General features: G+C 39.8%; 1 protein-coding gene across 1 annotated transcript in view; it reads left to right on the forward strand.

Annotated features, from left to right (window-relative positions):
- LOC127652294 (hemicentin-2-like) overlaps nt 1–24,142 on the forward strand; it is a 77,634-nt gene extending 53,492 nt beyond the window's left edge. Inside the window, exons 13-16 of the mRNA XM_052138434.1 lie at nt 3,748–4,005; nt 4,103–4,432; nt 9,632–9,868; nt 23,756–24,142. Of these exons, the coding sequence (XP_051994394.1) occupies nt 3,748–4,005; nt 4,103–4,432; nt 9,632–9,868; nt 23,756–23,937 (1,007 nt within the window). The 3' untranslated portion in view covers nt 23,938–24,142. The remainder of the gene's footprint in view (nt 1–3,747; nt 4,006–4,102; nt 4,433–9,631; nt 9,869–23,755) is intronic.
- The last annotated feature ends 782 nt before the right edge of the window (nt 24,143–24,924 follow it).

Here is a 24,924-nt window from a genome sequence, read left to right on the forward strand (position 1 = left end):
CATCAAAGAGTTCTAAGCCATGAACTAAACCAACAGAGGTGAATCACAAAATTACAAACTTTGTTTTAAAGCAAAAAATTATGGGACAAAAGACAAAGGTGCAAGACTGTGTACTTACCATCATTCATGAGGGTGTGGACTGTAATCCCATTATGTAATCAAATAAAAAACAAAGGAAAAATATAAAACAATTGACCTAGAGTTGTTGATTATAAGTATAGAATAAATATAAATGTTGGTAGTTTGAATGCACATATGAAGACTGACTCGATTGCATCTCTTGTTTGATGCGCTCTGTTGGTTGCAATTTTCTGATTGGTGGAACATTTCTCATCAGGATCATGGGTAGTGTGGATCTTCACATGAATTCTGCTATTAAACACGATTTCTAAAAAATTACATTGAAATAACGTGTACTGATGGCTTCAACAGAAGCATATACCATTGATTAAACCTCAGAGATCACGGTAGTTCTGTCCTTAAAGTTATCTTTAATAGTTTCCCTAAGGAAAACATTTATGGGATTTTTACTTCTGGAACCAGACTGTTGAGCTCTTAATAGCACGCTTTTAAGCATTTGTTAGATTCTTGTATATTGTGCAACAAAACTATTCTTTTGTGTATGTCTCAGGCTCATTATTTTTAATCATTTTTTATATTTTTTTTTTGTCAAATGCTATATATATATTTATTGAGAAAGACACTATGGTTGAGCTTGTTACATCTTTAAACAAATCAGTATTTTAAAGTTTGAATTATAAGTCTGAATCCTCTGGAGAAATTGGCACTTCAGAGGATGGAAATATAGCACAGACAAAACGTGGAAATCAGGTCTCTGCCGAACCTGTTGGATCATATTGTGATGAGTTTCAGCAAGTTGTCTCAGGCCTCAGTGTCTGAGGAGGAGCTAGATGTAAAGTTTCTGTGCCAGTTTTATGGCTCAAGCTGTATAATGCTGTTCATTATGTCATTGAATCTCTATTTTTGTTTATGCAGAACGTAATCTTTTTCACTAACCTTGTGGGGTTTAAAATCTATTCACCATCTGTACTTATAAACACATGACATGTGGGTTTTATATTTGTAAATGCATTTGCAAACATAAAAAAACAAACATTTGTTTGAGAACATTCTTGAATAAAATTTTCTATTGAATTATACGATTGTCTGCATTTTGTCAAGGCATTTCATCTGCAAACTACTAGAGAGATGCATTGTGGATAACAACTAAACAATAATGCTACTTTAACTCACCTCAACTGTCTTCATTTTGGGCATCAAATTAAGTATATTCATTCTCTAGTGGTCTCAGACTTTTGGGCCCCACTGTAAGTAACAAAAGTTAAATTAATTCAAAAATGATTATCAGCCAACATTTAAATGATTAGGCTAAATATCGACAATTATTTTGAGTAGAAACATAATAATTATGTTGTTAAAAGCTTAGACTTTCCTTTTTATTTGAATGCATAATTACTGTATTCCAATTCCTTCTTTTGTAAATAAAATAATTAAATAAAAAATAGTGTAATGCATTACATTTTACTTGTAACTAGATTACATTTACTGACTTGCCATGAATTTAATTTTAAGTACATTATAGGGTTGTGCTTATTTCTAAAATATTATTTATGTAGAATACATGAATTATGGCCCAATAATGAGTCATTGTGAAGGAGAAATGTGAGGTGCTGAGTGTACATATGACTTGTGTGTAACAATTAACAAGAAAGAAATATAGACATTATTTTGAATTAAGCGGAAAAGTGTTTTAGAAAGTAATTTAAAAGTATGTAATTAGTGATGTGATTACTTCTTCAATTAAGTAATTAGTAAAGTTATCTGATTACAATTCAAAGGTGCACTCAGTATCTTTGTGTTTGTGTCATCTTGGACTTACACTGACACTATAGCGGCTCGGATGCAGCATAATTTAAAATCAATAGATTTCAGTTTCAGATGCCTTTGTAGAAATTTAGTTTTCACACTTAGTCATGATTGAATTAATCAATGAGTGAAAGTGTCAAATTATTCTACATGGACCCTCTTTATATATATATATAGCCTCTTATAATTGGCCAATTGGTGTGCGAGACGCGGGACTTGCAAAGAGGGGTTAAAGCAATGCAAACATGCGCACACTCACAATAAATTATTAGACACATCATACTGCAACTACAGCCGAATCCCGGACATTTTCGCAAATTTAGAAATCCTGGCCGGACGCATTTTTAAGGTCCGAAAAAGAGGACATGTCCGGGAAAAAGAGGACGTATGGTCACCCTGTATATCGTAAAAGTGTAATTTTAATTTAGAAATATTTTGTGGTTGAATTTTTTCGTTTTCAAAAATCGTTTTTTATATCCATAAATGAATTAACATTTTCCAAATCAATGTCCACCAGTAGAAGTGAAGTTTATAATAGTTTCTAAACATTTTTAAAAGACATGTAGCTAATGTTCTTACTATGTAGCCTAAATCGTGTTGTAATATCCGATGTTGTACTTGCTTACTTTGCACACATTAATGTTGTTATAATCAGTATAAAATGCATTGTTCATTGTTGCTCTCTGCTGCTCTGTTACTGGGATGGTGAGGTTAATGTACATTGTGTATAATATATAAAATGTATGAACATAGGTCAACAAATTAGACAGGGTCATTATTTTGGTTATTTATACATGTATAGCATACAGCATTTAACATTTCTGGGAGTTGAATTGTAATATAAAATGAATTTCTCGTGATATGGCGGGCGATGACTCTCATATATGTTAATGAAACTGAAGAAGAAATCACACCAGCGCTGCCTTTGAGCACATAAACTCAAAAGAGACTGCAGTCTGAGTAGCCGAATCAGTTGGGAAAAGATGATAAATAATTTTTGAGTACATTATATTGTGTCTCGTTGGAAAACAGACCATGCAAAAGAGGCAAGACGCGTTATTCGAGGCAATGTATATATGTATCTTGTGTTTTTGGAGCCTCCCATTTGAAGATATCGGGTGCTGTTTTAATTTCGGTGGCGTGTTATAAGATTCATTTGTTCGCGGAACCGCACACGGTTTCTTGTCCGGTCGACTCTTTACTTTGAACATAACAAGATGCTTCTGTGTTTGCTTGGACTTGTTTATCTATCAGCAGTTGTACAGATGAACTCAGGTTTGTAAATTTACCTTATTCCCGTTTCCATTCGTCAGATAAACGAAGCGCAATCATTCTAGTACGAGAAGAAATAAGTTTTACATTTTAACTTTGTCAAATGAATGAGTGTTGCTGTTGTTTTCTGTGAGCAGAATTTGAATGTCAATGAATTACTGTATCAAGCTTTAATGTACACTCAAGTGTTACCCTTATGGTTATGTGTTATATGAGCATTAAGAATGTGGTCTGTTATATAAGTACACCATATTTTGTTTTGGGTTGGTCCACTTAACATGTATTCACTTTGCCAAATGTCACCATCATACTGTAGCAGGAAAGCTTTTAATTTGTTGCCAAGATAATAAGTATAGATATGTTTATAATCTTTCATTGACTGATGTTCCTTTACAACAAGCAAAAAACAACCTGTGTTTTGCGTTCAGTTTGTCAAACTTTATAAGTAACTTAATTCTGACCAGACTTGTGTGTTTGCGATAGCTGGTTTTATCTGTTTTTTTTTTTCTGTCAAATAAATGGTGCTAGAATGCCGATATTCAATATACTTGATTTTAAGTCATGGCCCACTCTTCAATCTGTTTACAGATGCAGAATGCCCTGTTCAGCTCAACCCACCGAGACTTGTCGTGAAGTACAACAGTCCTGTCTCAGTTAACTGTAGTGCTACTGTCACTCATGATGGGATGGGATGGGAAAAGTTTGAGGGAGAAGAATCCACTATCAACGACAGTCTGGTCACCTGGAATGTACAAAACCTGAGACAATGGGAAAAAGGTGTATTCTGCTACATCAACTATGATAATGGAGAACAATGTACATCAATTCTCCCAATCACTATTTACAGTGAGTTTCTGTTTTTTTCTTCCTTTTCTCTGACATTTTAAAAAGAATATACTTTCCTTGATGTAGAGAATCAGGTTGTGTAAATGTTCCTTCACAGAGACTCCAGACAGTGTGTCCATCAGCACAGTGGATCACACAGGACCAATGATTGAGGGTGAACATTATAAGCTCCAGTGTGACATTCAGGATGTGGCTCCTGTTAAAAGTCTAAGGGTGAAATGGTTCAAAGGAGAGACTCTGTTGAATCTCACCACCTTCAATGACACCACCGAGACTCCAGTGAGTGAATCTGCAACACTCTTGATCACTGCAAACAAAGCGGATGATGGAGTTCAGTACAGGTGTGAAGCAGAACTGGAACTGGGACCAGACGGACCTCAAAGTCCTCCTACAGTGACATCAAAACCTCTTGACATTACAGTTCATTGTAAGTCTAATTATTGCTCAACAGAGAGTTGTCTAGTGAGAGTCTGGAGAGTTTAAACTAACACTAAAGGATGATTTATATTTCTGTGTTGAACCTACAGCATAGGCTCTGCGTAGTGGCCAGCGCGTTGGTTTGTATTTATAGTTTTGCATCGTTCTGTGATTACACAGCCAAAAGGCTAATTATACATTCATAAAGTATTTATTAAAAGTATTGTAGCATTAAAAACAAGTTTAAAGGATGTGAACATGTTGAAATGTAGGCACATACATATTATTTATTCTACATGTTGCGTGCATTGCAGGAAGCAAATAAATAAGAAAAATACTCTATGCTTGCTCTTGAGTTGCTTAAATAATAATAAATATTGTTTTGCCATATTTTTAACGTTCCTTGTTGAAAGCGAAATCATCAAATTAATAAATAACTGTTTGCTTGGCGAACACTAAAGACTTTACAATGTATATAGTCAATATAACCAACTCTTACCAGGTGCTGTTTAATTATCTGACAATTAGAACTTATGAAATATGGTTATTTACTGAACACAATACTGTCAAACATACATTCAAATCATTCACGTTCAAAGTTGGCTAATAGAATACAACACGTATTATTTCACTCACATATCAAATTAATATCAAGTAAAAGCCCTGAGAAAAAATACTTTTAGAGTTTATAAGCTGTTAACAGATATCTGTTGTTGCGTTTTGCTTGAAACTTCATGAAACACAAACAGAACATAAAAACAGCTGATGCTCCCCATTGAGACGATTGCTTTAATGGTTCTGAGTCCAAATACAATTTAATATGATGATATTAATTTAGGAAAATTGCGATATTACCTCAGATAACTTTGTTATTATCCTGGAGGCAGTCTCTGGATACAAACGGACCAATCACAGCTTTTGTGGTCTGAGTCGGCGTGACACCCAGTTACATTTTTGAAGAGGTGCACTTCAGGCTACGGCATAACCAATGCCGAAGCCTGACGGGTTGTAGCTACGCCGAAGCCTGATGTGAAAATATAAATCGTCTTTATCATTACCACCAATTTTGGGCTAAAGTGATTTTAAAATGGGCAGCTGTCATACTGTCATACCACATGCAGTGGTTCAGGTATTGACTTCAAAAAGAAAATTCTGTCATCATTAAGTCAGCCTCATGTTGTCTCAAACATGTGTGACTTTTTTCTTCAATGGAACACAAAGTAGATGCTGGGCAGAATGATAGCATCAGTCACCATTCACTTTCATTGTATGGAAAAAGATTGCAATAAAACTGAATTTTCTTTTCTGGGTAAACTATCTCTTTAAGAGTTCTATGTAACCACACCTCTTAAACGGATAGTTCACTCAAAACTGATACGCTCTAATAGCAGCTGTTTTTAATAGATATGTAAAAAAAAACATGTTTAATAGCCAAATTTATGATTAAGAACTACACTACATGTCAGGGGTCGACAACCTTTTTGACATGGAGTGCCATTTTTCCTGGTCAACGTCAGTGCCGAGCCCCTAATACTATTTAGCATTTTTCTAATTTGAACTGTTTATTTTTAATTACAAATGATATTATCAGCAGAAATATTTGTGCAAAACCCAATAATTATGATATAATAACACAATAGGGCTGCACAATTAATCGAAAAATTAATAGCGATTACGGCTGCCACAATTATGTAATCGTGAAAACCGATGTTTACAGCTTTCAATTTAAATTTGCTCCTGTTGCGAAATTCTGTGGTTTCTATTATACAACATGTTTTTGCAGCGGTTGAGTATTTTAACCAATCACTAACATGTCCGTTGAGCAATGAACCAGCAATGGCCAATCAGAACCGTTTAGATTATTCCTCCGTCCTATCAGTAATGACAACTGATCCTAATGCACAAGTTTAAGAATGCCCAGATGCTTGCTTTATGTTCTTGCTCTGTTCGCACACCACACGAAAATGAATACTGCAGAAACATCACCTGACACTCGAAAACAAGCTGTACAACAAGAGCGAAAAGTACTTTGGAATTATTTTGGATTCATTGCATATGGCACTGCTCGCTTTCAACGTAGATCTTAAATACAGAGCAACACCACAAAACTAAAACGCACCCGTTCTAATCAAGGCACAGACGTGGTGTAAATAATTGATTTATTATGCTAAATTAGACAGCTTTGTTTTTAATAAGAGCATTCGTGAGAGTGCAGAACAGTGTGTGGAGCCTCACTGAGCTCGCATCGAAATGCAGATCTCAAACCGTGTAAACCTGCAGTGAGTGACAGCAGTCATTGTAATGGGAGAGTTTGTCGCGTTGCTCGATTTCTGTGAACAATTTATTAGTTAGTTTTATAGTTTTGTTTTAGTAGGCCAATGTGAATTTGATTTGTACAAAATAGCAATAAAGTAATTCGGCTGAACTATTCTAAGTGTGCTTTGGAGGTGAAGCAAACAAAGAATATGGCATGAATAGCATGTTTCAGGAATCACTGTCATTGTGATCACGTCTGCTCTAATAAGACCCATTTGCCACGAAGCTGGTATTGGTAGATTTAACATTTTCACGAATCGCACAAACTCCGATCGCAAATTACTTTTTAATTTCCTTTCCAAAGTGCAACCGCTGAGGCCAAAAATGACCTAACGATGATCTTACATGAACGAGATCACCATTGAAGATCTAACGGGATGAATGGTCCCCTGTCTCATGAAAGGTCTTAACTGAACAGAGTAACTTGGTCGACTTACATCAGCTGTTAATAAGTTTGAATATGCCATATTATTTACTGTACGTGAAGTAATAATTAAAGTAGTAATTTAGCAATAATTTAATTTATTCTAGCTATACCATAGATATTCATATTTGCCTTACCTTAACAAACATTATTACAATATAAAATACAATACAATACAATACAATACAATATAATGAGAAACTGGAGCGCAGCTTATATCCACCATTGAAATCTGCTACTCTGAAGAACCACACGGTCGCTTAATACGGTAATTACAATTTTTAATCTACATTAATAATCACAATTACAATATCAAGAGCAATAATCGACAATTTTGACTTTTGCTATAATCGTACAGCCGTAACAGGTAATGTGCACAAATTTTCTTATTTGATGACTGATCACGAATGTGGAATCTTAAACATTTCTTATATTATTTCATACATTTGTCAAAATCATGCAGAGCTGCTCACTAGCACACAAGCATCAGCGAGAAAGGAGCTTACTATTTTAGTTATATGACAGTTTTCGACCTGCATTTCAATCTACATTTGATGTAATCCTTCCTCATTAGTGGAAGTCTAAACACTATTAATGTGTGATGAGACTCACGCTGTGTGTGCAAGCCCAAAATCCTAAAACTTTATTTCCATGTTTAATTTATATTTTGAATAGACCACGATGTGGGTTTATGTTTTCTCTTTTAATTGTTTCATGTCATTTTGAGTGTGACAATGGTTTTAGGAGGGTGTACCTGCATGCGAAATCTCAAGGATTAAAAGTGGTGTTTTCCTTATTACATCACGTTTTGTTCTGAAAGCCAAAAAAAAAAAAATGAAATAAAAGACGTAATGTAGGCTCTCATCCGTGACAGCCTAACCAAAGCCAAGCGGGCACGTTTACTCGTGCGATTAACAGAAAGTGAAGTGCTGCCGGCTCGTGATGCATGAATGGCTTGCACGCGCTGCACGGATCTGTTGGGGGTACTGCAGTCTCGTCACATTTGAAACTTTTGTTTACCATCCCATTTGTCTCATGAAAACACACCGCATGATCATGAGGAAGGATTACATAAAGATGTGGACTGGAATGCAGGTGTGGAATTTATATAAATGAAATAGTCTACTCCTCTCTCGCACTTGCTGGCGTGCCAATTCTGGCACCCCTGCTACATGTGAATCCTGAAAAGAAAAGATCAACCAATAAAAGAATCACAGCAAACAAAGCCCATGAAAACACGCTGTGACCGGCCAATCCCAAGCCTCACTGTGAAAGAAACAATAGAATTGTTCTTCCTACACTCTCAAACTACTTAAAGTACATCTAAATCCCGCTGTAGTAATAACAATAATACATTTTATTTTTATAGCATCATTCATACATATAATGCAGCTCAAAGTGCTTTACAGTTGGAAGTATAAAAACATAGAATTTGTAGCGAAGGGCAACCTAAGACGCTGTGGAGCTAGTTTCGGATAGCAGTGAACCAGGTGTGTCGGTCAGAACACTACAGAGGGAGTTTCAACTTATTATTATTTATTGTCACAAGTATGCAAGTATCAACGTCAGAGGGAAAAGTCATCCTTTACATCCACATTAGTCAGTGTCTGCTTAACAAGTGAGATGAGCTTGAGGACTGTAGTGAACTCTAGACGGTTTGAGGATTAGAGTCAACAAGGGCCCTTTACGGTATCCAGGGGAATGGGTTTCCTTAGATTAGTATAAGCCTTTGGAATGGTTGCAGATTGGACTGGTGGGAATGAAGAGATGTGGAGGAGGTTAAGCACAATTAGAGGAGGAACATGTAATAAAGTCCTTCATTAGATGAGCCTTGACTTATCCAGTAGGAGTTAGACGCATAAGCGGGCTGGGTTGTATATCAGCTTGCGTAGGTTTGGAGTGGGTTTGAGAGTGGTTACTCTGCAACAGACAAAGAGCAGAGCTCTAATAACAGCAATCACCATTACACATCACATAATGGGGGGGCTCCAGAAACTTCACTGACGACCTTTCCTTGCCAAAATAAAAATGAAATCTATTTTTCACAATCCGATGTTGCCAGGTATGATCTGAATTCTATACAATAAGCTTAAGATGTTTTGAAAAAAAATAAACAATTTCAATCTTTTTTAATTTGTGTCATTTACAATGCATCATGGGATTGTAGTTCAATCCCCCATGAAAGATAGTAAGTACACGTTTTTACCTTTGTCTTTTTGTCTGATGTTGAATAATTTAGCTTCAAATCAAAGTTTGTAATCTTGTTATCCACCTCAGAGCTGGTTGGTTTGGTTCTTGGCTTTTAACATTTTTATGAAGAATTTATGAAATCCCTATGGAAATTATGAATGGGAAAATACATCAAGAATTGGCTAAGATGGGTAAAAAAGTTGAATAACATTAATAACATTATTAAATAACATGGCCATATTTTTGATTTGAGAAGTGTGTCTCATCTGCCTTCTTCAGATAAACCAAAACACTCCAGTTCTGTGGAGATCATCAGTACAAACAGCAATGAGGTCTCACTCGATTGTACAGTGGTGGCAAATCCGGCTCCTACGTACACTTGGCACTCCAAACATTTGCAAGAAAAGAAAACCTCCTCAGTGCTCCCATCCTCTACACTTACTCCAGGAAACTACACGTGCACTGCCACAAACTATCTAGGAGAATCCAGCAAAGTGTTCATTATCGAATCTACAGGTAAATTACGAAAGAATAACAGACTAATCTGTGTTTAATTGTCTAAAGGCTTGACATCATTTTCTGGAATTTTCCAAGGTGCTTAATGGCACAGTTAACTTATGTAAACTTCTGACCCCATTGATGTGTTATAGTCAATTAAAAGTGAAACAATCTGTTTGTAAACAATAGCTGGAAAAAAAAGTAGATATCCTAAACGATATTTTGCTAAAATGAAATCTGTGTAGTGGTTAAAATATGAGTTTTAATGACTTCAAGCTAATGTATGTAAACTTCTGACTTCTCTAATTCTGACTATTAGCCATAACATTAAAACCACCTGCCTAATATTGTGTAGGTCCCCTCGTGCCTCCAAAACAGCGCCAACCAGCATCCCAGAACAGCAGTCTGAGATACTATTCTTTTCACCACAATTTTACAGAGCGGTTATCTGAATTACTGTAGACTTTGTCAGTTCGAAACAGTCTGGCCATTCTCTGTTGACCTCTCTCATCAACAAGGCATGTTTTTTGTTTTTGGCACCATTCTGAGTAAATTCTAGAGACTGTTGTGTGTGACAATTCCAGGAGATCAGCAGTTACAGAAATACTCAAACCAGCCCATCTGGCACCAACAATCATCCATGAGATTATCAACCTTCACATATCATACACATCAACCATCAGAATGGAGAGGAAAAAATGTGATCTCAGTGATTTGGAGGGTGGCATGATTGTTGTTGCCAGATGGGCTGGTTTGAGTGTTTCTGTAACTGCTGATCTCCTGGGATCCATGAATTTAATCTGAATGGTGCCAAAAACAAAAAACATCAAGTGAGCGGCAGTTCTGCAGATGGAAATGTCAACAGAGAATGGCCAGAGTGATTTGAACTGACAAAGTCTGCGGTAACTCAGATAACTGTTCTGTACAATTGTAGTGAGAAGTATATTATATCAGAATGCTATTCTGATATGCAGGTTTGTGCTGTTTTGGCAGCTCGAGGAGGATCTACACAATATTATGCAGGTGGTTTTAATGTTGTGGCTGATCGGTGTAGAGTGAACATTGTCACAACCTTAACTGGTGAGAGTTACAGTTCAGGTTATTAGTTTAGTTGTATATTATTTACTACTAAATTCTGATACACAAAGAGTAGGGACATATCATCTTAAATATGCGCGATTACAGTGGGAATGTCAGCTTCATTTTGGAATGTACAAAGAATGCAAACAGCATTGATTTATTACACTTTTGCTTACCCAGCCACAGTATTCCCACAATTAATGTGTGCAATCACTATTTGGAGTCTGTTTGAAATCTAAAATAAACATAATGATGCGATTAAATCACTGAATCCAGCAGAAACTGCAGCATTAAAGGAGGCTTTTAAGCCCTTTTGACAGACATCACTGCTTTCAGCTCACAGTGATTGGTTGGCTCCCAGCATTTTATGCTCGACATTTGCATAAAATTAAGCATTTCTCAACTCCTTTGATACTCAAAGGAATTAATTGAAACTCTCAGCTCCGTTCACCATGCGCCAGTGGATACTTAGATGTTAAGGTTCAGGAATGCTTTCTGCATTCCAAGTTCTCTCGTGCATGGTCGAGCGCTCAGCCTTTTAAAGTATTCTCTTTTTACCGTGAGCAAATATTAATATTACCGTGAGGTTCTCCTCTGGTTATTGCATCGTCTGCATCCTAATATGTATTCCCTTCCCTGTCAAAAGAATTTGGTGGTGTAAATGGGCTGCATGCAAGACATAGAAGAAGAATAGAAATATGGACCATTTGTCCTACGTTCTTTTGCACGTTTACTTTGTCTCTGTTGAATGTCAGAGAAGGATGTGGCTGAAAAAAGGGGCAGGTGCTCCAAACTGCCCGCAAAGATATACAGAGCCCCAACCTAATTCTTTCCCTAACCCTGTGTGGAAGCGTCGCCCCCTTTTTGAGTTGGCCCATCTCCCTTCTGGAGTTTTGCAAACAAGTTTGCATCAGTCAAATTTGCATTTAATCATGAGGCAGCAACAATAGTCTTGTATTGAATTCCTACCAGGCAGCTCCAGGACTGCTGCTGGCATTCTAATAACAGTTCTGTGTTTTATTTTTGTGGTGTAAAAGCAGCAGAAGGTGAACTCTTCCTTTTGTAAAATAATTAATGCCACTTTTTTCCCCACAGGTCACACCACGTTCTGGGTTATTCTTTCAGTCATCCTGGTGTTAGCTGCAGTATTAACATTATTGGTGACTTATGCAGTATATAAGAGGTCTTCCCAGAATGATGTAATTTGATTGACTTGCAAGAGGTGCAGCTCAAAAGGGACTTTCTATTCAGGGAGTCCATGACTAACTTGATTATTAGAGCCCGAGAACTGAAAGTGCGGAGCCCTATTGTTCTTCTAAGGATTAATTCTTCTTTCTAGGTTTTCAGTATTTTTGGGGTACATAACATGTGTGAAAACTCTTGAAAGTATGCACACACATCAGACTCTCTGGGCATTAGGGCGTGGCAGAGTTACAGGTGGGGGGGTGCAGAAGGGGCTCTTTGGCACCACCTAGAACATGGGCATGTTTGGGGGGCTATCTAGCACATCCCTTTTAAGGTACAGTCTCCAAACTTTGCACATATATCTCATCAAGCCAGACAACTTTCACGCTGACAGTCATAGGCTCTGCCCAAAAGGATGTTGGCCATTTTTGCTTGTTTAAAAAATGCATTTTGAGGATTTCGAAACACTTCTCCCAAGGATTTAATGTTACAGGCACCAAATGTGGGTGACATCATGCAAAGCCATTGACGATGCTAAATCGCGAATGGATTTTTGATATATCGAATGGTGTTGCCATGGCGAAATGACTCATATCTTCCGCATGCAGAAAATTAAAAACATCAAAATTTGTCATTGCGTGGGATCACATTGATGTGACTAATGTGGGTCACGGTCATAGCGCCACCAACTGGTGGAAGGAAGTGTGTCACTTTAAACAGATGTTGAAAAATCCCTATTATATTCGCATGAATTGCTTAAAAAATACAGATTAATGTCAAGGCATTTCACATTTTAAATTCTGAAGGGTTTCTTGATATCTTTCTTGATATGCTCTCTTTTATTTTATTATTACTTTTAATATATACTGTGTGGACATATTTATATTTATATTGCTTATATTTTAATACTTTTTTCTTATATTTAGAGATTGTGTGACACGCGCCTACAACACCAAAACAAATTCCTTGTATGCGTAAAAAACGTACTTGGCAATAAAGCTTTTTCTGATTCTGATTATTAAATACTGTTGGCATGGCAATGCATTAAATTTCATGATTACTTTTTGTGCATATTCACATGTTTTGAGGTCTTTGCCATAATTTAATTTGAAAGTTTAATGTTAATAAACATATTTTTGCCAGAATGGGCGGGGACTGAGTTCATGAGTTGGTTGAGGTCTTTTGCAGTTCAATCAATATATACATCAACTGATGTGCAAATGCAATCTTTGTTAAATAAAACAAATAGTTTATATGGACGGATTAGAACAATTTGGAACATTCAACTTTGGGAACAATTATTCCCATGGTTCCTGTCTCATTGTCTTCGCCATCCAATCACCGATTTTATTTCTGAAAACTGCCAGATACTCATGACAATATAAGCTAAATTCACATATGATTGGTTAATGGGTTACTGGACGTGAATAATAAATATATCATCATAATCGTCATCCTTCATTTGCCTGGGAGGAGACAGAGGGGATATCCTGGGAGATTTACTCCAGTGTTGGATTTATTGCTTCAAATTGAAAACTGGGGCAAACTTTCATGGTAAGATACATTATTTAACATGTGTTGTCAATATTGTCTATTGAAAGTCAAAACGTTTTAGTTATGAAGCATTTATTTGTAAGAGTAACGCTAGTTAATTCTGGAAATATGGCATGACCGTCTTCGTTCATCGGACAGGCAGCTAGCCTCTATCATTAAGCAAATGTCTGTGAAACTTGCTAAATAAACATTAACAAGCAATACTATGTACATTTTAACTAAATATCAATAACTTTTTTGCCAGTGTTGTCGCTTGTGAAAAATCCACCTGAATTAATGTGAGGCAGAGAGCAGACTTTCAGACCTTTTTTTCCTTTTCTTTTTACGCTGTTCGGAATTTTTTTTTAAGATGTTCGGACCTCCCTGGAAACTGGCCTGCTAGTTAGATAAGTTATCGAGCTTGTTGATTTTCCCATGTAATAAAAATGTTTTAGATATTAGAGATGCACCAAAATTTCGGCCACCGAAAATGGCATTTTTTGTTTTGGCCGAAACAGAAAAAAGGCCGAAAATATGAGCCGATATCTATGCCTCCCCGCCCCTCAGTGCTCAGGTTTCTCTCTCGATTGATCTAATCATAATCAGACACGGCGTCAGCCAATTTTGCCGGGGCTTCAGCCCCAAATGTTTTGAGTGTAGCCCTGAATGTATTTTGAAATGTTGACTGACAAATATGAAACCGAACAATAGCCTATGTAAACCCCCGTAATCATAAGTTGCCTTATTTCATTGTTCTTTGGCTTTGCACATACTGCATACAGCCTGTAAAAATAGACATAGGTCTTAAAAATAATCTAGCCTATAGAATAGGTTTCTTTGCTGTCAGTAGCCTATGGGCTACTCTGTTTCTTCCTCTCTGTTGAATATGCAGCAGGTAGGGGAGGAGTTGACATCAACTAACGTTACTTATTGGCGAGTTAACAGCAGTTAGCAGGAAAGACAGCAAAAATGAAGCAAATGAGGCTTTGGGGATTTTCCCGAAAGTAGTCAGTGGGAAGCCAGGAACACTAGTTTTATCACACTGCACTTGTAACGAGAGCCAGCAGGTAGGTAGCTGTGCAGTGTGTAAACCTCACTCTCCTGACCTCAAGAGGTGCACTAGCGACTGACGCTAAAGGCTGCAGCCTCTTTGTTAGCGCATACGGCTCTCACGCCGGAGACGTCGGTGCTAGTCCCGTTCGGAGTGTACTTTTCTTGTTTATCAGGTGTTGTTTTCTCTAAGGATAACCAATGAGCATTAACATAAAATGTATGTGTGACTTGTTTTGTGATATTAGTTTGTAGTAAATATACACTTTGATTTGATTAAATGGTTTTGTAGAAGCAAAGATGAGCTACAGACTGAGGAGCAGCAGCAGCAGCTGTGCCAGAATCAGGCATGGAAACTGGTAACAATTAATCAGTCACTTTACTTTAGAGAAAGTTAAAAGTGAAACATTGTTTATCCCAATGATCCTAATGAAAGGATTTTGACAGATGAACATAGAGAATTATATACAGTTCGATGCCATGGTGTGTCAATGAACATAGAATAATGTCATTCATGTATTCATTAAAATTTTTACCTCACTTTACTCACTATAATATAACTCTTTTGTGATGACTTTATGGTAATGTACATGAAAATTCAAGAATCATGATAGATCTTAGGGTAATCTTACTGATTTGCTCTTCCCAATACATTTTCTTCAATGGTATTGGTCCACAATTTGAAATATGTAGCACTTGATGAATTAGTTGTTTGAATCTGATTTGCAATATGTTATGTGCTGTATCTGTTCTTTTGCATCACAGATGATTCAGGGAGGAGAGAGGATGAGTTAGTCGAGGATAGTACTAGAGTGGAAGATTTAGGATCTGTAGAAACAGGCCCAGCCAGAGCAAAACTCAAAGAATACCCTCTCACCAGCTTTGGACTAGAGAAGTGATTGCTAGTTGTAACGGAGGTTGGGTGTTAGAGGTGTCTCAAGGAGGGAAAGTAAATATACCTCACGCAAGAAGGATACACATGATGTCCAACAAAAAAAAAACGTTCCATTGGAGTCAATGGAGTTGTCGCAACTCTCTCTCTATATGGCTCTGGCATCACTGAGCCCGTTGTACACGCCCCAATCCACTGACTCCACCCCCAGGTCAAAACAGTGGCATAAAGTGAAACGCACAGAAAAGTGAAGCGCAAAGGCAAAACGGTATCACGAGCTAACACGTGATGGAAATGCAGATTAAAAGGAGCATTGCAAAATAATTAGTAGGCATTGCAAAGAAAAAGATGTGTGGCAAAATCATTGCTGCCTAAAAATCTGTTGCAGAGATAAAAAGGGATAAAAGTTCTTTAGTTTCTTTTACAACAGTCGTTGATATTTGCAATTAATTATATCTTGGTTTTTGCTATATTTTATTTATATTTTGCAATTCTTTATTTTTGTTTGCAAAACTTTCTTTTTTTCTCGCGATACTTTATTTTACGTTTGTGATAATTAATTTTTGTTTAAAAAAAAAAAAAAAATTGTTTGCTCAATACTTTTTTTATTTTGCAAAACTTTATATTTTTGCAAATATATGTGGCATGGGATTCCATACATTTCAATCCGCCTTTAATAAAATGTCCAAAAAAAGAGTGCTACCTCCTCCACATAGGCTACATGAAGGCGAGTGGGGAAGCTAACATCCAACTTAATCACACAAAATAAAAGGGAAACAAAAAGAAATACAAGTTGAGAGCAACTATCTCCTCACATCCTCCACTTTACACACCTTCTCTTACGCTCTCTCTGCGCAACTGTATCACACCCCATAATTACCGTAATCCCTGTAAGTGACCGTTACATAGTGTGAAAATAAAACTGTCTGGGCTAAGCCCCGGATGTCCTTCAAATCTGGAAACGCCTCTGATCATAATCACGGTGCTGCCAAGCAAAGGCCGATGTCAGCGGTGTGGAAATCATAGACATCATAATAGATAGACGCCCTATCGACCGCTACTGCCTACTGGCGCAGACGAGCCGCGGCGCCGCCATCTTAGACCGGTCACCCGCTCCACTCAGTGTAATCTGTATAGTATGGCAGGTGCAATGAACTGTCAGCGCATTTAATTAATCATACCTCACTGAATACCGAACTGATTTTCACGCGGAGTTTTTTTGCTGCAAAGGTCATTCATGTAGCTATGATACAGGACACATGGTTCGGCATATTTTAATATTCATAGTAGGCTTAACAGTAATATGATATTCTGATATATAAAGTGACCAGACGTCCAAAATCAAAATATGTGATGTAGGATATAAGGTATTTAATATATCACACACTACAAATATGATAAAGAAGATGTTTGATAGTTGCAGTAAAGTAAGATATTTTAATAAGTTGAAGAAACTATTTATAGCTAACAACAAAATACTACATTACTATAAGCTACAAGTAGTGACTGCCCAACACTGATAATACAGTCTATGACACTTGTGTAAAATTCGCTGGCCACTGTTATTATACCAATAATAATTGTTTTATTCCTACATAGAATTATTGTGTCAATTGTAATCTAAAGCCCTATTCGGATTCGGGATTAACTTTAGGGTAACGTTTGGAGTAATAATGTAATTTTACCACAGGACGTCTGTATTATTAATGGCCAATTCGCACAGGATAATAAATATAGGTTCTCAATAAAACTAGCAGAAGTGGGAGGGGTAACTCGATTTGCGCATCGCCGTCATGCGTGTATTAAGTTACATTGTTTCCTGATATCACGTGCGCAAACACAAATAACCTATGTTTATACAACAGGGCCGTTGAATGCTTTTATCTGATAACGACTCGGTTACTAACGTAACCTCGGTTCCCTGAGAGGAGGGAAAGAGTATTGCATAAGTAGCTTACGCTATGGGGAAAACTCCGTTTCTTGAGAAATGTTGAAGTCTTTATGTAAAACGCATTGCAGCAGCACAGCAGACAGCAATGAGCGAAGCAGCTCGGTCATTGGCTGTGCTGCGGCAACTTGCTCGAACCAATGACTGGGCGACTCTGAACGCGCGACCAATGAGCTGCTTTGCTCGCACGCTCAGAGCCCACCAAGATGGGCGTGGCTAAGGCTATATATTAGGCGCCCGTCATGAGAGTTCTTTAGGTTCAATCGACTGAAGCGACTGACCAAGCACAAGCACGGCAGCTTATGCAATACTCGTTCCTCCTCTCAGGGAACCGAGGTTACGTTAGTAACCGAGTCGCTCCTTCGAGAGGTCTCTCCTATTGCGTAAGTAGCTTACGCTATGGGAACACCATGCAAAACGCCGTGCGTGCTGACTTCGCTCTATAAAGCCAGAGGCAGATGCCTGAGCCTTAAAGCAAAGTGATTATTCAACGAGCCGGCCAACGACGAGCTATATAATGGGATAATACAGAGCGCCTTTGCCCCAAGCTGGCCCATGGTGGGGCGCTCATTGTAAAAACACAAGCACATATGTTATGTACTGATTTTTCTATTTACTGATATGCATAAAAAACCCTCTAAGTCAGTCAGAGACGGACCTTATAAGGGAGGAGATAATGCTCAGCATATACGTACTCCAGTCCATACTACAGTCAGGCTGATAGAATGTTGGAATGCAATGAGGGGACCTGTAGGTTATAAAACCTGATAAATGTCGAAGGCGAGGCCCAGCCTGCTGCCGCACAAATATCCTCAATGGGTATTCCACTCGACCACGCCCACGAGGAGGGCATGCTCCTCGTAGAGTGAGCTCTGACGCCTAAGGGGCATTGAAGGCCCTTGGCTTCATAAGCCAGCGCTATAGCATCTACTATCCAGCGCGATATTCTTTGCTTTGAAACTGCGAGACCTTTAGTGCGGCCGCCAAAGCATACGAATAATTGTTCCATCTGTCTGAACGGGGCAGAACGTTCCAAGTATACTCTGAGCGCCCTGACCGGGCAGAGTAAATTAGCGTCACTTTCGTCTGCTGGAGACGATAGCGCTGCCAGAGATATCACCTCTACTCTGAAGGGTGTGGAGAGCACTTTAGGAATATACCCATGCTTTGGCCTAAGGACAACTCTGCAGTCGTTAGGTCCAAATTCAAAGCAAGCAGCGCTTGATGACAGCGCGTGCAGGTCGCCCACGCTCTTGACTGAGGTGAGTGCCAGCAAGAGCGCAGTTTTGAGCGAGAGCTGTTTAAGGTGCACGGTTCGGAGAGGTTCGAACGGGGCACTCTTGAGTGCGTCCAGGACCGTGGCCAGGTCCCAGATCTGTACCGAGGGGGGGCGAGGAGGGTTCATCCTCCTAGCGCCTCTTAGGAAACGAATGATTAGTTCGTTTTTCCCTAATGAGCATCCTTTATCAGGATTGTGTTATGGCAGCTATGGCAGCCACATAGACTTTGAGCGTGGAGGGTGTGCGGCCCACCTCCAGCAGCTCTTGCAAAAAGGCGAGTACACTTGGTATCTCGCACGATTTGGGGTTCAAGCTCTTGGTATCACACCAGTCACTGAACACTTTCCACTTTTGGGCATATAAGCGCCTCGTAGAGGGCGCTCGCGCCTCAGTGATGGTTCTCAACACTCCGCTGGGGAGGTTCTCTGGAACCCGTTCAGGGGCCATGCATGAAGGGCCCACAGATCGGGGCGGGGATGAAGAATCATCCCGTTGGCCTGTCTGAGGAGGTCCAGCCTCAACGGAATCGGCCATGGGGCAGATTGCATCATCTGCATCAGTTCTGGAAACCACGTCTGGTTCTTCCAGAGTGGGGCTACCAGGAGCACTGCACATTTCACCTCCCTGATCCGACTGATGACCTGAGGTAGCATCGCGATCGGGGGAAAAACACGTGAGTGGGGACACGGCTCTTGAGCCAGCATTGGAGAGGACGCATGTGCAACAATCCTAGCTGGAGTACAGCTGATGCCGAGGCCATGAGACCGAGCATCCTTTGAAATCGTTTGACGGGGCGCGCGCGCCCGCTCTGAATGATGTTGCAAGGCGCCGAATAGTGTCTAGCACTATTCCCAGAAAAGAGATATTCTGGCTGGGGGATAGCACGCTCTTTGCAAAATTGATTCTCAGACCCAGACATTCTAGATGGCTGATAATCCAAGATCTGTGCGTCGTTAACTGACTCTCTGATTGTACTAGGATTAGCCAATCGTCGAGGTAATTCAGTATTCGCACTCCCCGCTGTCTCAGGGGGGAAAGTGCTGCATCCATACATTTCGTGAATGTACGGGGGGCCAATGATAAGCCGAATGGTAGTACTGTGTACTGGCATGACTGTCCCTCAAGCTGAATCTCAGAAATGGCCTGTGATGAGGCGCTATCGGAATGTGAAAGTAAGCGTCTTTCAAATCCACTGATAGAAACCAATCCCCGGGGCGAACTTGCACGAGGATATGTTTGGTCGTTAACATTCTGAACGAGCGAATCATTAAAGCTTTGTTCAGATGTCTGAGATCTAGGATGGGGCGGAGGCCACCGTCCTTTTTCAGGACGAGAAAGTAGCGGCTGTAAAAACCTGCCTCGCTCATAGAGGGAGGAACAGTTTCTATAGTGCCCTTCTCTATCAGTTTGAGCACCTCGGTGCGTAGAACATGTGAAAAATCTGTCCTCACTTTCGTCTCGACCTCCGCTGAAAGCGGGGTGGTCTGCGAGCGAATTGAAGCGAGTAACCGTGTCTTATTATGTTCAAAACCCATTTCGGCATGTCGGGGATTTTTTCCCAGGCGTCTGCTCGCACAGATATGGGCTGAATGCTGGCTGGGGGCGTGTCGCAGTGACGTATGGGCCCTGCCGGCGAATTGCCTTGTGCTAACACTGAGCTTACAGCTCTCAGAGGCGCGGGAGCGCGCTGAGCAGCTTTGTTGAGTGCCGAGTGCAGGGGTGCGTGTGAGATTACAGGCTCGCGGGCTATCTCCGTAATGCTCGCAGTATGAGCTGGAGAAATGTTTGAAACTGTATAGACAGTGTTTACGGGTGGGGGTGCATACATTGTAATAGGCACGCGCGCCACTTTCATAAAGCTTCCCGTTCTTAGCGGGGAGTTTCTTGGCTCGCGGCATGAGCCAGAGAACTGTTTGAAACTGTATGGGCAGCGCTTATGGGTGGGGGTGCATATACCGTAGTAGGCACGCGCGCCATTTTCATAAAGCCTCCCGCTCGCGGCGGGGGGTTTTTGGGCATGCATACAGTGTTTGTGTGTAGGGGTGCATGCATGACAGCAGGTACGCGCGCTACCTTTATAGTGTTTCCCGCTTTTACTGGGGAAGTGTTTATAACTGTGGGAACAGTGCTTGTGTGTAGTGGTGCATACATGACAATAGGCAGACGATCCACCTTTATGGGGCGTCCAGCTTGAGCTGGGGAAGTATTCGGCACTGTTTGGACAGTATTGATATGTGGGAATGCGCACTTTAGTGTGGACACGTGACCCCTTAGTGACACAGGCAGAAAATGACTCTTTTTGTGATTTCTGTGTGTTGCCGTTAAAACGCCGTTTGATTGCAGGTGAGCGAGTTCTGTGACTGGCCCATTGACTGCTGTACAGACATTTCCAGCCGCTTGTAAGGGGACTGGGTAATGTTTTACACGTTTTGGAGAGAGTGGTCCGGCTTTTGCAAGACACGTACTCTCTTTCTTCCTATGGCTAGGAAGACTTACGAGGCTCCGGGTTCAGCACGATCTTGGGCCGAGGTCCCCGTCTCTCAGGCAGCTGCTTTCAGTTAGCGGAACGCGAGCGGCGTCGAGCGTCCGTTAGACAGGATGCGGATGATCTCTGAGTCCATGCTGGTGCCCCTGCTCGTGTCCGCTAATGTCGACGGCGCGGGGTCAAAGGCCGAGCCCGGCCAGTCGTCGGATGCAGCGTCAATGGAAAGGCTGTCATCCTTTTCACCGTCGTCCCCTGATGCGCCGAACGAGACGAGACCCACCGCTCTGGAGGGGTGCTGGTCTGCCTGCGTGAATTGAACTGGCGGCAGGGAGTCCTCGGGTGGTGGTGAAGCACGCGGGGACTGGCCCGGCGTGACGTCACTGAAGTCCGCGTGCTCTGGCGGCCTCCGTGAGCGGCGCCTTTTCTTGCGCGGCTCGAACAGAGGGGATGGCAGCACGGTGGTAGCAGGCTCGTTCGCGCGAAGGCGGCAAAGCGAAGCGCAGCTCGGTGAGGCCCAGGGAGTTACATTCGGGCATCCGCCTCGAGTGAGAGCAGCTTCTGCGTGGTCAGGTCCCAGGCAGCGAGCGCAGATAATGTGACGGTCCCCGTCAGGAAGAGGGCCTCTGCACGAGGCGCAGGTCGAAGGCATTTGAGACAACGCATCGAATTTGCTCTTTCACTAAAGTACAAAAAGCGTTGCAGAGGCGAACACTTGCAAAGTTAGCTTATAGTAAAAGGATATCAAGGTGATGCGCGCCGGATGGCATAGCAGAAGGCTTTGAAGGCGGCTGAAGGCGCCGGCGTCCTCGTAGCAGTCCTGCTGTAGGCTTGTCGACGGCGGGCGAAAAGACTCCAATAATCCGGAGGATCCAGCGAAGAGGTCTTTGCTGAAGGAGATTAAATCTAAAGAACTCTCATGACGGGGCGCCTAATATATAGCCTTAGCCACGCCCATCTTGGCGGGCTCTGAGCACGCGGGCGCAAAGCGCGCTCATTGGTCGCGCGTTTAGAGTCGCCCCGTCATTGGTTCGAGCAAGTTGCCGCAGCACAGCCAATGACCGAGCTGCTTCGCTCATTGCTGTCTGCTATGCAGCTGCAATGCGTTTTACATAAAGACTTCAATATTTCTCGAGAAACTGAGTTTTCCCCATAGCGTAAGCTACTTACGCAATAGGAGAGACCTCTCGAAAGGGAACCGAGAAGCTCTTGTAATTATTACTTTACCCCACCTCTCCATGCCGGGTGAACACCGGCTGGTGCAGTAAACATAGCCTAGCTAACGTTAGCTGGCTACGATTTCAGTACAGTAATATCAAAGATCCTTGCTCCTTCTCAATTATCTGGTAATATTCTATTCACAAAATACAACCAATAGTACGGTAATGTTAAAACTTACTTTTGAAAAGTAATCCCCCGGGCCCTATTTGCGATGGTCCGCCGATTAGAACAGGAAAATGCTCCACATTGCTCTGGCATCTTAACTGCTGCAGCGCAATGAAACTAGGAGTAGGCTATGACCGGTTTAAGATGGCGGCTGTATTTCTTAGTGCAAAGCCGCCAATAGGGCATCTAGCCTCTATATAATATCTATGGTGGAAATACTATATAATACTAATAAGCAGTAGGCCTACCACCGCAGCATATACACATACTACGCAGTCTGCGTAGGGCACCAACTCCCTAGGAGGGCAACATCTTTCCCTAGGGAAAGTTTTTTTGGAATTCACTAATAGTGAATATTAATTGGAAAAAAGCATGGCTCTTACCATATACATTTTGTATCCCCAACAAAGTTAGAGAAATACATTTAAAAAATTTACATAAAATATATCCTACTAACGATATTACAGGTAAATTTGGTAATAAGGATTTGAATTGTAATTTTTGTAAAAACAATCTTGAGTCAATTGAACATCTTTTCTTTAAATGTCCCCTTATCCAAAAGTTTTGGTATGACCTATCCAAATTCTTTACCTCAAAAACTAAATCAGATATTGCCTTAACATTGTGTGATATAATTTGTTATTTTTCTCATTGTGATTATAATATAGAATAGGAAATGTGATAATTTTATTGGCAAAACACTTTATTCATAAATGTAAATTTTCCTCAACAATACCCAAACTTATTCATTTTCTCCATGACTTTAAGTGCCTAATTATGGCACTAGAGACAATGAACAATAAAAAAAGTGTCAAACCTGTTAAATTGTATGACGAACTTTTGATTGTAACATAATTTGTCAATCCATTGCCTCTGTATATTTAATTTATGTATTTGGATACTTATGTAAGTTTTCTTTTGTCTCCATTTTTGTACTATTATGTCATCCAATGTTAATTTACATAATTGTTCAAGTCTCATTTAATTATTCTTGTATTATGTGTTTAATTATTCTTGTAACATATTATGCATAATTTTCCAATAAAAAAAAAAAAACATCTTTCCCTAGGAGAGCACCATAAAGTCCACCGGGTGCCCTTTCTCGCAGGTTATACGTTATTCAAGGACCCGAAAGCAGTTGCGGAACACAGACGATCGCTTCACGCTCTCGCAAACGCGACAATCCCAGGCATTTATCTGCCCAAGCACCAGCACAAAGAGAGAGAGACTATTCAGTGGAGCATCTCATGATCTTGAGTTTGCCAGAAAGCTGAGCAACTTTTGTTCTTGAAGAGAAACCTGACACTTTTACTTAAATAGAAAGCGGTCCAATTTGCTATGTGTACAGCAATTACATTAAAATGTAGCCCTGCAAAACTTTGTTCTTCACTTGAGGCTACATTTGTCGTTTACAGTCGAGTTTGGTTTTAGTTCAATTACTGCTGTTTTGTGCTGTTGTTTTGCATATAATTAGAGTTTTCTAGAACATTACATTTATTGGATAATTGGTATAAAAAAAAAAATTAAAAAAAATGTTAAATTTGATTGTTAAATAACTGAATAAACAATAATATATTTAACATTGTTATAATATATTTTCTGTCCAATTTTGGTATGTTACTTTCAATAAAAGTGTGATCATTTTATTGATTTGTAATTTTTCAATTCAGATTAATTAAATTCATGAAATTAATTAAAAAGTATAATATTAATACAATTATATATATATATTAAAAAAATATTTTAAAGTGGGTATTATAAACAAAGTCATTTTCGGTTTTCGGCCAAGTGCATCCTGAATTTTCGGTTTCGGCCCAGAATTTTCATTTCGGTGCATCACTAGTATATCTTTCTATAGTTTAGCTGATAGCCTTACTCATCCATCACTGACATGATTTAGATTCGACACGAGCTCAGTGACGCTCCGCACAATGTTCTGCACTCTCACGAATGCTCTCATTAAAAACAAAGCGGTTTAATCAGCATAATAAATCAATTATTTGCACTGATTTACAACGGGGGAAACACAGTTAATATAGAAGAGGCGGGAGATGTTTTAATTTCTTACTTTTTTTTTTTTTCTGTGTAGGAGCACATTGGTGGAACAAGCATTCAAGGAATTTCACTCCTTTCACAGATAAATTAAGTAGAATTGAACTGCATTGACATGGTATTCATGTAGGTTATGGTGTTATTCTAGTAATTTTATATGTAATATTGACTATATGAACTCTTATA

This window comes from Xyrauchen texanus, chromosome 12, assembly GCF_025860055.1.
Source record: "Xyrauchen texanus isolate HMW12.3.18 chromosome 12, RBS_HiC_50CHRs, whole genome shotgun sequence".
NCBI lineage: Eukaryota > Metazoa > Chordata > Actinopteri > Cypriniformes > Catostomidae > Xyrauchen > Xyrauchen texanus.